The sequence below is a fragment of the Oryzias melastigma genome, linkage group LG17 (assembly GCF_002922805.2).
Source record: "Oryzias melastigma strain HK-1 linkage group LG17, ASM292280v2, whole genome shotgun sequence".
Classification (NCBI taxonomy): Eukaryota; Metazoa; Chordata; class Actinopteri; order Beloniformes; family Adrianichthyidae; genus Oryzias; species Oryzias melastigma.
The window spans coordinates 20,604,698-20,621,200 of record NC_050528.1 but is presented as its reverse complement, the minus strand read 5'-3'; the positions used below and the strand labels follow the sequence as shown (position 1 = coordinate 20,621,200).

General features: G+C 38.0%; 1 protein-coding gene across 6 annotated transcripts in view; it reads right to left on the bottom strand.

Moving 5' to 3' along the window:
- astn1 (astrotactin 1) overlaps nucleotides 1-16,503 on the bottom strand; it is a 373,519-nt gene that overhangs the window by 252,934 nt on the left and 104,082 nt on the right. The window contains exons 6-8 of one of the 6 annotated variants that reach the window (XM_024273426.2): nucleotides 11,330-11,479; nucleotides 8,384-8,533; nucleotides 1,447-1,614 (exon numbers count right to left, since the gene is read on the bottom strand). In XM_024273426.2, coding sequence (XP_024129194.1) covers nucleotides 1,447-1,614; nucleotides 8,384-8,533; nucleotides 11,330-11,479 — 468 coding nt within the window. The remainder of the gene's footprint in view (nucleotides 1-1,446; nucleotides 1,615-8,383; nucleotides 8,534-11,329; nucleotides 11,480-16,503) is intronic. The other 5 variants (XM_024273427.2, XM_024273428.2, XM_024273429.2 and 2 more) reach the window with 5 other exon arrangements.

The window sequence follows — 16,503 nt, the reverse complement described above, 5'->3', positions numbered from 1 at the left end:
CCTAGAATCAGACACTCCGTAGAAGAAGAAGAAGCGCGGCTTTTCCGGGGTTTTCTCCCGTGTTATTTAACACGAAAGTTTATCGCAATAGATTAATTTCACTATCGAAAAAAAGTAATATCGCAATAACGATAATTATCGTTTTATCGCCCAGCCCTAGTTCACACCATGCACGATTCGTGCATCAAATTCTTGTCAGACGCCTCTCATGTCAAACTCACTGCTTGCCACCCATCCAAAAATGTGTTTGTAAACTTGACGCCTCAGACACGTGTGGGAGGAGCTATCACCAAATGTTTTTAGCCTGATCACCACATGGAACTGTGTATGTCTCATTCACAGTGCATGGAAGACACAAATGATGTCGCGAGATCAGGTTTATTTATTTTTGAAGAGTTCTACAAAAGCATTGTTAATCAGGTCTCCATGTCTGAGTTCAGAGACTCTCCCAGTACGGTGGGATTCACTCCCGCTGCAGGAGTTGCGTCTGAGTGACGACCGCTTTCTCTGCAGTGTTTTCATGTCTCTGTGACCCAGTTTGGTGACTTGCTGTGCCGCCAACTGGCCTCATAGGGGCCGGCGTAGTAGGCATGATCACTCCAGCCCTATGGGCCCTGCAACAGGCTGGTGACCTGTCTAGGTTGTACTCTGCCTTCAGCTAACAGTAGCTGGGACAGGCTCTGGCAACCCTGTGGCCCTGAAAGGGATGCGGTGGGTTAAGAAAATGGATAGAAGTTCCGAACAAGAATGATCGGATCCATCTTCCATGTTGGATTTCTACTCTACTCACTGACTGAGTCATTGAACACATCAAGTGCCCAAAGTTGAGTCCCGGATTGGTTGATCCTTTTTATTACATATAATTTCCTGGAGATTGGACACAGTTATGAGCAAAAGCAAAGGGGAGCAACGTCAGAACCACAGCTGAGCGAATAGTGGATCACTGACCCCAGAAGAAAACATTGCAACACTAATTAGCTTTACTTCAATGTGAGACACTGAAATTTGTCCTACTTTTACGAGCATGGAACTTTAGGCCACTTTTAACTGGTCAGAAAAGATCTACATCTCAAACCCAAAGCCTTTGCTAGCGTTAACATAAGTTAGAAGAATAAAATCGTAATTACATTCGTAATCAAACAAGTAACATTCAATTAAATACTTTTGTCTAACTTTGACTGGATTTTCAAAGAGAAATGATCCACAACTTGTTTAATATCATCCAAACGAATTTGGAGAAGCAGCTGTGCATCTTAAAGGTTTAGGTCAATGTGTTTTTATCAGTCTGTGTAACAGGGAGTCCTTCAATGTTTAAATATTGGACCTTTTCTTTTCAATCTGTTGAACATGAACCCAGATTTTAATAAGCTCAAATATAACTCAATTTAAAACTTAGCAAATTCTAATGATCTGCAGTGTTGTGCTGAACTACTATAGTGTGCTTACCTGTCTCTGGCTCACACTGGTGCTCACAGGGATCAAGCAGGCGACGTCCACACAACTCGTTAACCCAAGGTCCGCTAGCATTCTGCTGGTAATACAACAAGATCTGGGCCGGGTTGAGCCAGTCTGAAGCATCCAACTGACTGCCTTGCAGCAAAATGAACCTGGACCCTGCGAAGGACAGAAAAAAGGATTATTGTAACCACCTATGCCTGTCCTGCATATGAAATATGATTCTTCCACTTGTTGTTTTTGATCTCGAGAAATTATAAACTGAATTGCTATTTCCTGTTTTTCATCTACTCATCTGAATGTTTTTCCCGTGGATTCTAGGATGTCAACATGCCTTTATTAATACAAGTGTTATCATCTCCTGGCTTGTCTAAACTCATCAAATGTGAAGTTGACACCATCGCAGTCTAGAAGATGAAGTGATGACCGTTACCATTCCAGTAAATATTACAGACACAGACTCACTTCTTGGGGAAAAAAAATGTTAATGCATAGCTTGCAGCATTTTTCAAATCTTAAAGAGAGACTCTGATGAAAATTGTGTTTTTAACATTTTATTGTGGCCTTTTTTTTCTTTGATGATGAGGTGTAAATTAAAAAAAATGAAGCTCAAAATTGCATTTCTGAGAGCTTTTTATTTAAATTGTTGTGGATCAGGAGCAGATGAAAAACTACGTTAAAAAATATATTATTTGTGACATAAAAAATACACTGGGCAGGGAGTATGGAAGGTTAAGTGGTGTTGGTCTACTCCACCAGCCCCGCCTCCAAGTCAAGAGTGAATTTTTGTTGATCTACTGCTGCTCTACACAAACTGTCTGGGAAAACAACACATTTTTTTTAGCTAAAAACAGCATATTCATGTTAAAAAACCACTGGGAACACTTTTAAACTAGATCCAAAGACGATCAGAGTGGGTCTTTAAAGGAGTGTTAACCATCACTGCATGCGCTGACCTTCCCTCACTTTGTCATTTTGCTCCACTGGTACAGTTTTAACTAGAGTTGTCCCCCGTGCTTTGCTTTTATGACAACATTATTGGCATTAAACAAGAAAAGGGTGCTGCCAACATTGTGACTTTGTTCTGCTTTGAGTCCAAGATTGTACAGTTCTGCCATCTTTGAACATAAATGTGACAGTTTAATGGTAGCAGGCTAAAACAGGGTCCTCGTTTCATCAGGTCAGCTATGTGTTTGCCAAGTAATTCATTGCTTTGGCTATTGGGTTTCCTTTATTTGATTTTTTTTTTTTTTTTTCGGCCATTTGCTGGTTCTCACTTTGATTTATTTTTGCTTTTATTTATTTATTGTTAATATTTTTTGGTGTAAGCCAAGGCTTTAATGCTCATCTTAAAAAAAATTTGAAACTAAACTAAAAAGATGCCAAAAAAGGCATTTTTCACTTATGGTAAATAAAAAATAAAGTAAGAAAAAAAGAGCAAATGTCTCTAAGAGTGCTGTAGAATGACAATAATTTTAATTTGATTATATTAAAGCCAGCAAAGATGATAACCAAAAAAAAATTATCTAAAGCTAATCAAAGCTCTAGAGTATTTTTCACAGTATAGTGGTCTAAAAATGCAACATCTACATAAATGAAAGCTGCAGATCAACATTTTTATTTACGGCTAATAAATGTTAGTGAATTACTGCAACGCCATACATTCATAATAAACCAAGTTATCCTCAGCATAAAGCAATCTAACAAGATCACCACTGCTAGTAAGTTAGACAGAATTAATTCATGCCACTCCAACCTTGTTTGCTTTCTGTGTACACTTCAGCTGTTTGTGATTAGCACAGGAAAGCTATTGAGCCCCGGGGTAACATTCCGCTGCTGCAATTGTGGATAATCAAGGTGGATTCCCATCGTTGAAATGTTTCGTTTTAATTTGAAACTAATCTCTTTGTGCTTTAGTTGAGTTGGTGCTGAAAAGGAACAAACAAAAAGTTTTTTTTTATTTATTTTTATACCTTTAAAGGTGCAACCAAATACTTGTGTTAACTCATCCTCTCTAGGTTTGACAGCAGAACTGCTAATAATTAAAAATAAAGTTGTTTTTCATTTATCTCCTTAAAATTAACAAACCAGTCATTTTTAAAGTAGTGAATCACTGCATATTTGCTAATGACTTCTCAGAGACTTTCCGAGAGGCTGTGCTATCTTTTTTGATCATAGCTTTCTTATAGCACAGAACCCCATCATCAACAGCATCCTAAGCTTTTGATGGCTTCTATAAATATGACTGGAAGCCAGTATATAAAAGATAGCTCTAAAAAAAAAAAACATCTTCTTAGTGGAGAAAGCTGATCTTAAATACAAAATACCACCTGAAACAAACTCAAATGTGCTAATTTTCTGGCCGAGAGGTTCACATCAGAAAGTATGTCTGCCATCTTTATGTCAAAAAATTCAGTTTTTCGTTAATAGATTACAGTTAACTAAAAAACCTATTTGTTAGCCGAAGGAATTAACAGTGAATTTCCATTAAAACGGATGCTATGTTTGATTATGAACACAACAGTACCTTCAAAGCCTCTTTTCTCTCCTGCAGTGTGTGCTCTGTGCTCTATTCGTTAGGCTTCTTCAGCACCAAGGGAGCACTGGTCTCTATCTGTGGTTGCTGGCACAACATGCTTGCTGTTTGGTGTTTGTTGTCTTTCTTAGTCATGCTGTTCTTTCCTCTCCACAGATGACCCCCAAAGCCAGACAAGTCTTCTAGATATTTTTTCTTTTTCAGCTGTCTGTCGTAAAGTGGATCATGGTGTGTCTTTTTAGTGCATTTTCTCATAATAACATTTACTATCACTGTATCACAAGAAAACAAGTTTTTTTTTCTCTCATGATAAGATGTAAATGTTGCCATCATGCTAGCGTGATAGTAGATGTTGTTAAAATAAAATAGTAATGTTGCTGTCACTAGATTGTAGATATCATTATCACTAGATAGTAGATGTCATTATCACAAGATGGTAAAGCCAGTAATCACTAGATGGTAGATGTTGCTATCACTACATAGTAGATGTCGTTTTCATAATAGTAGATGTCATTTTCACTAGTTAGTAGATGTTGTTATTAGATACCAGACACCATTATGACAAGATAATTTTTTTAACCTTTTTTACAATTCAAAAAGCAGCTTGTGAGAGGAAATATTGACCCAAAAATAAATAAATAAAGAAATAATTCATTTATAATTTACTTTAGTTGTTACTTTAGTCACTGTCCCAGCTGCAGCAGCGCAGGCGACCAGATGACTAGATGGAGGGAGAGGCTCATCTACATGTTCACAGAACAATGAATGAGTGTTTTTTTCTGTATCTACAAGCATATATGTGGTGATGCCCAATGAAAATCACATTTTCAGTGTTCCAGTGCTTATGAGAAATACATTGCCTGGTTTCTCGTGATAATGACGTAGTAGATATCGTTATCACAAGCTCTGTCATATGCTAATGCGGTTAACATGAAGAAGTGTCAGATTGTGGGTATTTGTTTAAGTTTTACCAACAAGGTTGGGAGTTAGCATAATCACAGTAATGTTTGTTTTACTGGTCTTAGTCTATTTTTTTGTGATGCAAACCATGTTGGAAGTTACAGGTTTTGTGAATGTGCTAATGCTTCTAACGTGGCTGATGTGTAGCATGTTACAAACACGATCTAGAATTACTTTGAACACAGTTAATAAAAGTTTGCTGACAGATTTTCCTCTGACTCTTTTGTTTCGCTTTAATCTCAGCCCTTAATTCATCAAACTTAAAAAATCTGTCTTTTATTTCCTCTTAAGGACCAATTCTTAGATTCCAAAATTGTATTTTTGTGTTTTTTGTGGCGTTTTCTCTTAGTAGAGGACCTATATAAAATAATGTGTGATTAAAACTGTATTTCTGAGTATTTCTTATTTCAAATTCCATTGGATTAAAAAAAACAGATGCTATAAAATGCTCATAAATAAATAAATTGAACTAAATTAAACAAATGGCACAGCTACTGAAATAGGCGTGCCAAAGTCTTCTCTCCCCCTGCACGCACCTTGGCCCGCACACACTTAGGTGTGCGAGACATGATGAGCGTTCAACATTCGTGCTGTAGTTAATTGAGATTCTGGCTCAAAACTGTACGACTGGATTGATCCAATGTTGCTTGTCTTTATTTTTACTCTGCTAATGTTAGCTTAAGGCTATAACCTTGCGCATGAGCGCACAAACGGTGCTCTCAGCGATGGGGAGGAGGGCGGGTTGCTCTGTCTCAACAGTCCCACAAACAACCCAGAATTGTATTTATAAGGAAATACTGCCGTTGTGCATAAAATATGTCATGATTAAAACATTTACTGTCAATAATATTACCATAGAAAAAAATGGGAATTTTGCTGAGACTGCTGGCATTGAGAGCCCACATAAACAACTATGTGAGGCAAATTTTACCACACAAAGCAAATTCTTTTTTTTTTCTTTTTTTAATAAATTGTGTTGTGAGCGAGATTTTTTGTGTGTGGGGGTGTGTGCCTTGTTCTTCTATCAGTTCTAGTGTGTTGTGTCCTGCTGTTCCAGTTATCTGTACCTAAAACTCATTTTGGTCAGAGGCGTCTTCTCTGCTGGTTTCCCATGTGTCTGATATGCAAAGGTTTTGTTATGATTGTTATTTTTTTCAGTTCATAGTCTTACATATTCCAGCTTCTCTTAACCCCTATGTGGTTTTATCGTTGTTTTGTCAACTGCATTTACATTTTTTCACAAACACGTAAAATATTATTGTTTCCCTTATGCACTAAAATCTTTGGTCAAATGTCCTTATGGTTGTACAATTGTCCTGCTCTCCTCTTAAACTCTTGATTTTCATTTGAATAACACTGAGTATTGTTTTCAGTTACACAATCAATCATTCTTTGTGCACAAACCCTAAATGCATTTTTTTTAAATAGATGCTCTTAATTTTACTCATGTAATGTCTGAACCTCAAATAGAACACAATGTAAACTAGACAAAAAAAAATATTTTAATCCCACCCGCATTTTTAATAGGAAACAAAGCAATAGAGATAAAAAATGTAATAGAAATAAGACCTAAATACATTTATTTTTAGTGTAAAAATCTGACTTTTTAACATAGTAAGTAGCAGAAAATGGCTTCTTTTTGCAACCTGCTTTTGTTGGTTTTTGGTGGAACTGCAGCACTTGCCTACTGCATGCCAAAATTAACGAGAAAAGATTGCGACTTGGTTTATTTTTTATCAAATGATAGTCTTTTTTTCTGCAGTCTTTCTAAATCTATTCTTAGGTTTAAAAAAATTGACCCACTCAGAGGACAATTACATTTTTGTTTTTTTAACATGTTCTTATTAAGATGGAGGACATTTATGAAGAAAATTGAGCTTAAAATTGCATTTCTGTGTATTTTTTTTCTGAAAAAAAATGTTAAAGGAGTGTTGCCAGATTGGACAGTTTTGACTTCAGCTGAAACTTGCTTTGGGTGGGTAAATATAATTTTGTTGGGTTTGGTGTCAATTTGATTGGCTTTTGTTTCGTTTTTTAAATAAATTTCAACCAATCACCTATTGAAATTAGTGAACCAAATGTGCTGCCCCTGAGTCACATGCCAGGATTATACCAATGGAGACTCAACTTGCGTCTGAGATTGTTGTTGCGTGTGTGAATTTTAGGATTTTGACCCAATTTGTCATGCCCCAGATGCTCGCCCAGCCCCTAGCATTTAAACGATTCTCATACTTGTGCACACCTGTTTTTCCTGCCCCCCTGTGAGTGCCGTTTAATTTCACTGAATTTTTCCTAAGGGTGTTGAGTGTGGTGTTTTAATTAAGTTTGTGGATTTTTTTTTTTTTTCGGATGAATTGTAATAGTTGTTTTTGGATTTTTGCCGGCTTTCTACATTGTATTTTTTGATTAGTTGCTTCCATAGCACCCCCTCTTCCTGTGGTCCGCGGTCACAGAAGGGTTTGTGCGTTTTCTGCTGGGTCTGGCATTTCTCAGATGACTTCTGGCCTGAAAGACTGTGACACTATTTGGCAACACTGTGTCCAAGTCTCAAAAAAGGCTATTAAAGCTACCAAAAAATGTTTAGTACGCACACTGTTTACAAATGCTGTCTGTACTGTTATTCTGCCTCATGCAAACCTCATTACCCATCCCGTTGTGACAACAGTGTGACTCTCCACAAGCAGGACGTTTTTCTCCACGAGAATCTAAACGCAACAGATGCACAGCTGTTGACATCTTTCAACCATAGAAAAAAATCTACATTTTCATTTGTCTCAGCATGAATACAAATCAAGTCTCACGAGGCTGTGAGGACAGTTAGGGGAATCAATATCACTCTCTAAGTTTAACTGGAAAAAATTGCCATCTTTTACTACGCCTGTCCAAATCACCCCCATCCCCAGAATTTTAATGTCCTCTGGCAAGCCAGTAATCATCAATGGAGAAAAACAGCAGTGTTTGGAATAGAATGACAGATCAGTGAACCTTATCACACTCTGCAACATTTCTACATGACCGCCTTGTTATTGTGACGCCTCAGAACATCACATCACTAACCTGATGCACTGAAACTCCTTACAGGGTGGTTCAACATATAAACAAGTATGATGGAAAATGTAACAGATTGGTATCTCTGTAGCAGAGACTAAATGTGCTTTGATGCTTTAAGGCCACATCCGTATGGAGAGAAAAAAAAGCCTAGCGAACCGGTGGTCAACCTGGCATTTACCCTTGACTTTAAAAGAAAACTGAATCAAAAGCTTGGCTGCAAACAGATGGCATTAAAAAAAAGGGAAGTTTGGGAGGTATGGTGACCTGAAACACCCCCACCCGAGGAGAACACAAGCTCAGCATCCCGGGGGTTTGAAAACGCACACGGCGGAGTTAAAAAAGGCTGCTTCCAACAGTTGGGGGTTGTTGGTGGAGGATTACCATCGGCGATGAGGTGCTCCGGCACATGAAGAATTACTCGAACGGAGAGATTGCAGGACAGGTGTGATGAGTAAACCAGGCCGGTCACGCAGCTAATGACGCTGATCAGAGTCAAGGTGGTCTTATTGATGGGACTCCGTGGGGAACCTGCTGCAGGGAACAAACACAAAAGAGGGAAGGGGGGAATGGGAAGAAAAGGGAAAAATCGGTGATGTAGAGGTCTTGCTTTTGTCCCCACTTAACCCCAGCACACAATAAACATTAACAGAATTGCACAAAACCATAAACTCACATAAAAAAAAAGCTTTGGATAAACATAAATACTCAAATTTATAGCAAGCATGGCTCAGTTGAGGTGACATAACATTTAACTTTAAAGACCCATTCTGATGAACATTGTGTATTGGGGTTTTTTAACATGTTCTTGTAGAATTTTTACACTGATAGAAGACATAAATATGAAGTAAATGTAGCTTAAAATTGCATTTCTGAGTATTTCTTTATATAATTCTATCTGAATCAGGGGTAGACCTAAACACACAATTAGAAAAAGCTGTTGTTAGTGATGTAGAAGCAACTACTGCAAGCCATGAGTTCCCCACGAGTTCTCCACTTTTTTCTTATGGATTGTTTTCCGGTCTGGACCGGCATCTGGCTCAAAACTGTACGGCTGTTTAGGCTACAGTCACATTTGCCAAAATGCCACCATACTGTGACCTTAATGCAAGTTTTTCAGCACATTCAGCAGGCGGCCATAGAGGTTTTAGAAGAAAGTTACAACTTAATGGCAACTGGACTATTTTCCTCTAAAAGTTGACATTGGTCAGTGGCTACCCAGGCACATTTTGAGGTTGTGCGATGGCAGTCAAGTGAGATGTGGGGATGATGCCATTGTGAAATAAGGCAACAGTTGGGTGATCACATTTTGGTCAAAAATTTGACTGTACGATGCGCAAAAAAAAATAAAAAGGGAGCCATTCTGCCATCTACACTCATGACCACACCGACAAGTTTCAAATTAATCGGACGGCGGCATGAAATTTTAAAGATTCTGGTGGCAATTGTATTTGTGACATTAGCAAAGATGTTGCTACGGTAACATTAGGTTGAGCTTGTGAGGGGCTGTAAGCTTGCAGGAGAGTGTGTGAACAGACGGATGTATGGAAGTTGGGGCGGGCTTACTCCACACCAAGAGTCCCACCAACAACGAATGAACTAATGAACTTATGCCACTCTGCAGAAATTATGTCCTAGAAAACCCTAATCAGAAAATTTTCTGTTTTTTTTTTATTATTATTTTGCCTAAAAACGGCATAATCACAATTAAAAGACCACTGGAAATGCTTTGAAAAAGGTCAAAAGATGATCAGAGTGGGACTTTAAACAGGGTTTGAGTATCCTTGCTAAGATGTATGTGAAAAAAAGACACGGACAAATATTAAATATGCAACATTCCCTCTTTTTTCTCTCTCCTCTTTGCTGAACTAAAAAGTCTTCCCTTATCTCTTTCACTCCAGAGAAGGTCTTATATGTGACCTCATACCTGCAGGGGCATGCTTACATGCACACACGCGTGCACGCTCATTGAAACACACTCTGACCTTGACTGCAGGCACTCATGCTTTGCTTACTTTTACGTTACAGAAAAGAAAATACATTACAATTTTGCTTTTGAGTTATACTCAAAGAGCTTTCCTAAAAAAATACCCCAAGGTTATTTTACAGACAAGACTCATGAAGAAAGCTGACTTTTTGTGTTACCTTGAAGGCTAATTTGTCCAATCAAGCAAATAACCCAGAAACTCTATGTGGGCATTTGACCTTTTTTGGAATCATTTTTTATATTTTTAACATTATTTTTGCATTTTTTACTACTTCACAAAATGTCCCGATGTAATTTTTTATCTCATTTCCTTTAGAGATAAATGACAATAAATTATTTTGCCAGGCAGGATGAATCATCCGTCCTCTGGATCTAAACAACACGGTTAAGGTTTTGTTGCAACTGCCGTATTCTATTCTTCAACGCGGTTCCAATTAAAGGTGTTGGCTACACTTCTGGAGGCTTTGCCATGTTTGTGACACCTGTGCACATGACGGAGGGATAATTGGCTTGGAGGCTTTGTTAAGGCCTGTAACGCTTTATGACAGCAACTATTATTTTGAAGGCTTCTTTTCTTTAGAATAGTTTTTTTTTTTTTCCTGTAGCTCCCTTCCACATTACTGCATATCAAAGCAGCAAAGATGTGGCATGATGACAGATAAAACGTGCAACACGGTTTCACTTTGACAGCAATAGCGTAGGGGCCATCCATCTATCTTCTATTCCGGCTTTAAACTTCAGGTTCATAAAGGTTACTGGAAGTCATCCCAGCCACTTTAGGGTAAACGTTGGGTTCACCCATTGCAGAGCCAGACACATACAGACAACCACATACTCCTAGAGGACAGTTTGGAGTCACCAATTAGCCTACAAAGCGTGTTTCTGGACTGTGGCGGAGTGCCCGGAGAAAAACCCACGCATGCAAGAGGAGAACATGCAAGCTCCACAGAGAAAGGACCCAACCGGGGCTCAAACCAGAACCTCCTCGCTGTGAAGCGACAGTGCTACCCTCCAGACCAGCATCTTTAGAAATAATATTTGCAATATTATTTCCAAATCTTCATAGCACAAGATGCAACAAGTATTGTGTTTCCAACTTCTGATCTCCGATCTTGTTTGATGTCACTCAACAAGATTGTATGCAGATGTATACTGAGATCAGTTAACATGCTCACCAGCAGTCTGCACACATGTTGACATAATATATAGTCTGTGTGTTTCAATATTAAGCCAAAAAACATGAGTCGACAATCACCACCAAATGGTTGTATGAGCTTGTCATTGGTGACAATGACAAAGCCATCGGCGGGATAAATTCTCTGTAGGTGTAGAGTCTTCCTTACCCCCAGAGCCCCAAGCGCTGTTGGCGTTACCATTTCTCATACCTCGACTCCGGCGCCGACTGCGGTTTGGATCGGTGTAAAAGGCCAGCTGAGGCTCGCTGTCTGCCTCCGTCCCAGAGTCCCCATCTGGGTTCAAGAAAGTTGAACCCGCTGTTGGATTCACACAGAAATACACCTCCAGTGAAGACAAAAAGCATGGGCCTGTTTGCCCTCAAATTAATAAGGACAGAAATTAAAGCGAAACTGGCTTTTCCATTCAATGCAACAAGACTGAAGTATCAAAGCTCATGGCGGTGGTGGATGATGGGCTGAACAGAACAACTAGATGGACATCCTGCTTGTTATTACTCAACACTGATAAAAGGTATTGGACATTTAGTGCACAGAAATGTGGATTCATAAGAGAAGCAGTTCAAATCTCAGAAAAAGTGTCTCAAGTCACAAAATTCTGAATTCCATTTTAATTTAGTATTGCATTGTAGCAGGGTGGGACGCTTAGCTAAAACATTTCAGTTAAAGACCAATATCCCCAGCATTTTTAAACTTTAATACTGAGACTGCTTCACTAATGTAGTTATGTTGCTTGTGGACAAAGAATGACTGTCAGAACCAAAACTAGCTATTTTATTTGCATGACTTCAAAGTTCTGCATTGAGTCAGTGTTAAATGCTGGTTATAATTGCAACCTTGCATAGATGTAGTTGTATGCAATTAAATGAAATAGACACGAGCAGAATGCATGCTGAGATTTCTGACCATATCACATTCCAGATGGCTCAAAAAAAAAAAGATTAGAGTAATAAAAGTTTCACAAAACACAGTCCCCCACAGAACAGTTCAAAACCAGAAAAGTACAAAGCTCTGGGAAGATAAATGAAAGTAGAAAGCCATGAACTTACTACTCGGTGGGTCAATGAAATCCAACAGTTTCCACAAACGAAACATACCTAAAAGTAAAAACTTTACACCCAAACTAGTAGCAGTTTGCAACTCAAAAGATGGACAAACTAAACATTAGTAAATGCATAGAAGCACAGATTTATACCAGATCTTTGGAAGGCCCCATGAAGTTTTAAAAAAGAACAGATCAGCTAATCTTAAACTTGGTAAGATTAGGATAAGGTGATGGGTGAAGGTACAGTTTCAATCACAAAGATCTATCTCATTTCAAGGTATGCTAAATTGTTACCATAGACCATAGAAAACAATGGACAAGTGAGGTTCTTACATCACCCATAGAAAATGCCTTAGCTCCGGCTCTAACGAAATCAAGCCAAATCTGTCAATGTGGTTTCCTGATACGTCTACCGCCAATTTGAAATCCAACGACAGTGATTGGTCTGAGTTACGTTTATAGGGGAACTACAGTCACCAATCATGAGTGAGCTTGTTCAAAGTCCACACCCCTCCCACTGAAATCTGGCTCGGGAGAAACTGTCAATCAAATGTTTGAGGTGGGGGCCAGTGGGCACCACATGATTTTATTGATGCATCTGATTGGTCAGTTTTTAGCTTGAATAACTTGAAAAAAAAAAAAAAAACATCTTTAAAAAAGTCAGGATTAGAAAGAAGACGTTAAGAAGGAGGTATCAAAGCAAGAATAGTTATTCTGACAAATATAAAAACTGAGTAATAATTGTCTATTTCTTAATAGAAGTCTATGGGATTTGATCTTCTTGGAACTAGCAGGTACTTCTTATTTGGAACACGAGAGGGGAGGGGTTGAACTGTCCATTGCTTCTACAGTCAATGGTTGATACGTTACTCTACACCAGAGGTCTGCAACCTGCGGCTCCAGAGATTAAAGGAAAATTAAAAGTTTACATTTTAAAAAGTAACTGGAAAATTAAAAAGAAAATAAGTTTATAAAAAAGTAAAGTAACAAACTTTATTCAACTCATTCATAAACAGTTGAAGGACAGTATCGCAAGCCGAACTAAAACATTTGAACAGATTTCTGTTTGCTGTGAACCACAGAAAATCAATTGGAGGTCAGTGAGCACAACCAGAATAAAGGCGCACTGGATTATAAAGTAGATGTTTTAGTTTTTAAACAAATTAAAGGATCAGTAGAGCCCCTATGCTGCCAAAAATATGACGTAATTAGCTCTGATTGCATTTTAGTTCGTTAAATTTACACATTCGTGGCTGAGATGAACCACAAATTATAAAATAAACAGTTTTATTAATCTATGCAGACATTACACTATCTACTACCACAGTTGCTGCATTGAGGTGATCTATGGGACACAGGGTGTCCTTTATATTGAAAGGAAGTCTTGTTTCTCTGACAAAAGTTATATTTTGGAAAAAAAAAATTCTCTTTGTGTTTATGTTGTGCCAAAAAACTATTTATCATAAAAGTAAGAATACGATGAATACAAATCAGTGTCTTATTTTTCTAAATGTTAAAGTAAGACTTTAAGGATCTAGTTCTTTGTGGTCAGTGAGAAATCAACCCGAATTATTGGCTCTAGAAGGGTTAAAGGTTGCAGACCCATTCTCTACACACTAACAACAATTAGGCCTTCACTTTAAACCCACACCTAAAGTACACATCTTTTCCTCTCAGCTAATCACAATTTTGCCTGCTAACTTCACGAGTGGTTATCTTTATCTCTTCTAGATGATTCGCCTGCCCTTTTCTACCCCGTCCTTCACCTAAAATGGTTTGGTATAGTCTGCCCCATAGCCACCATCAGCAACTAGGATCTGGGGTTATTATCTATAACCCCCATAAATGTCAAAAAATATTCAGTGGGAGGGGCTAATCTAATATTAATCCAAACTCACAAATATTTTTTTTGTTTTGTTTTGTTTTGTTTTCCTAATTTGGGATTACAAATTAAAATGTAAAAAATGAAAACTGATGGGAAAATTATTTAATCCTCATCACTCATGAATAAGATGTACATGTGTGTTATGCCATGCATGAAGGTGCTGATGCTTATCTCCCTGGTATCTAAATGGCTTATAAATATAGTACAGGGAATGATATGATGACAACAGCATAAACTCTGATAATCAAACACCATCCCGATAATGGATGTGCTGTCTGCAATTTAGCTTTGGATTTTACCACATTTAGAGGGCATGTATTGAAGCCACTCTTACAAGTGTTAGCGGATAGATCATCGCCGAGTGAATGGGATGGCCGGGGTCTGCTGCCTCAGCTGGATACATGCAAGCGGTAATAAAACGCCGCTGTTAGACGAGAGCTTCAAAAATCCCCAACCAAGAGGCTGTGAGTGATTAAACTGGAGACGATCCCTTAGAAACAAAAGAGGGGGAAGGAAAGAGTTGGCAGCAAAGTCGCTGAGACAAACCAAGAGACTTTTTTCCACAACAGCAGCTTCATCCGCTTTTCATGTTGTTGGCTTCACAACAACATGAACTGAAGATATGAATATGTTGTGTAAATATAATTGGCAGCCATGACTATCTGTCTGCACAGATGTTGGTGTCGCTTTACTTCACAAGTAAGAGGCCTTCTTTTTTTTTTCTTCTTTTTTTGATGACACTATTGTTTCAAATGCATTTTGTACTTCTGATTTAATAACGAAGCACAATTCAATACAAAGGTTCAGGTTGTGTTTCTTGGCAGGCAACAAAGTCTTTGAAAATGTGGATTAGCTCCCTTTTTATTTGTCTCAATAAAAAAAAGGAAAAAAATGGACAAAACTGCAACTGAAGAGGAACAAATTAAACATACCTAATAATTGAAAAAAAGGACAAACAACAACATATAAGAACATTGAAGTAAAGATACACACTCATCCAGCTTTTTAAATTATTGTATTTTTCAGAGTACAAGTCGAAGATTTTATTGCATAGTTTGGCCGCTACATGCACAACGCCCTCCGCAACACACCTTCAAGTGACCACATTCAATAAAAAGTCTATGTAAACGTGCATGTATGCCCGTTTCATGTTCAAAACTCTTGTGTACATATGTAGCTATGCAGGTGTTTAAGTCAGTTTTCAGGCTCTACCTACAAAAAGTGCAGCCATTGAACATGCATTTAAAGACAAACCAGTTGAACTTTAACCAGTCAGGGACACGGGAGTCCCTTTTAATTTATGGAAGCAGCAACCGATACAGATGACTCCACTTTTAATGTAAGCATGCCTAGAATAGCACAAGGGTTGCAAATAAAGTTTTAATAAAGTTCTCCCAAACGTGTGACTTATATATGATTTTTCTTCTTTACCATGTAGTTTTTGGGTGTCTGCAACTTACAGTCTAAAAACTACTGTACATACACTGCTTTACATGGACCAGACATGGACAAAGATTAGTTTTGATGATGTATGATCCACTATTTCATTCGTTTTCTCTTTTTTTTGTATGGAGCAGGGATAGGCAACTCCAGGCCTCGAGGGCCACGGTGTCTTCATAATTTAGAGATATCCAAGCATGACTGATTACCTGGTTACGGTGTGTCCAAACAATTAGAACATGCAAAAGCAGGGTATGTTGGTGAACATGCAGAAATGCGGCCACGGAGGCCTGAAGTTGCCTATACCTGGTATGAAGGAATTAAAATATTGCTCCCTTCAAGCTATCCAGTTAACAAACTCTATTCAAGCACAGACCATGAACAGACAAAAGGTCTAACAACCTAAAGCTAAATCCAGCAAGAAAACCATGAAGATTGATTTCGGTTGGGTAGTTTTGCAAACAAGATGCTCCAAAAGTCAGAAAGTTTGGTGCTGTTGAAGAGAACAGGAGAGAAAGGTCATACCATCAAGACGAGAATCTACACTAGAAATGCCTGCCAAAGTGAACTTTAGAACCTGTAAATGATCAGGTCTACAGAATCTTCAGGAAATCTGGCTTAGAAAACAGATTTAAAAGTTGTTACCTTCTTTTAATAATCACAGTATAAGTTGTTAAATCAGAGATAAATGAAGAAGCAATCAAGGAGTGCTTGTGAATCACTTGAAAAGTATTCTTTGGGTTTGCAGAGTTTCTATTTTAGTGTAAATGCACAGATGTGAATATAACCAAAGTCTGATGGATTAGTAACCCTTTTAAAAATGTGTAAGGTTAAAGGTGGTTCCTCATTTTTATTTAGCACGTAAATAAAATGTGTTTATTCGTTTATGCTAAAGCCTGTGAGAAAATGAAAATGTTGCACATTGTATATTATTCTTTATTTCAGCTGATTTAT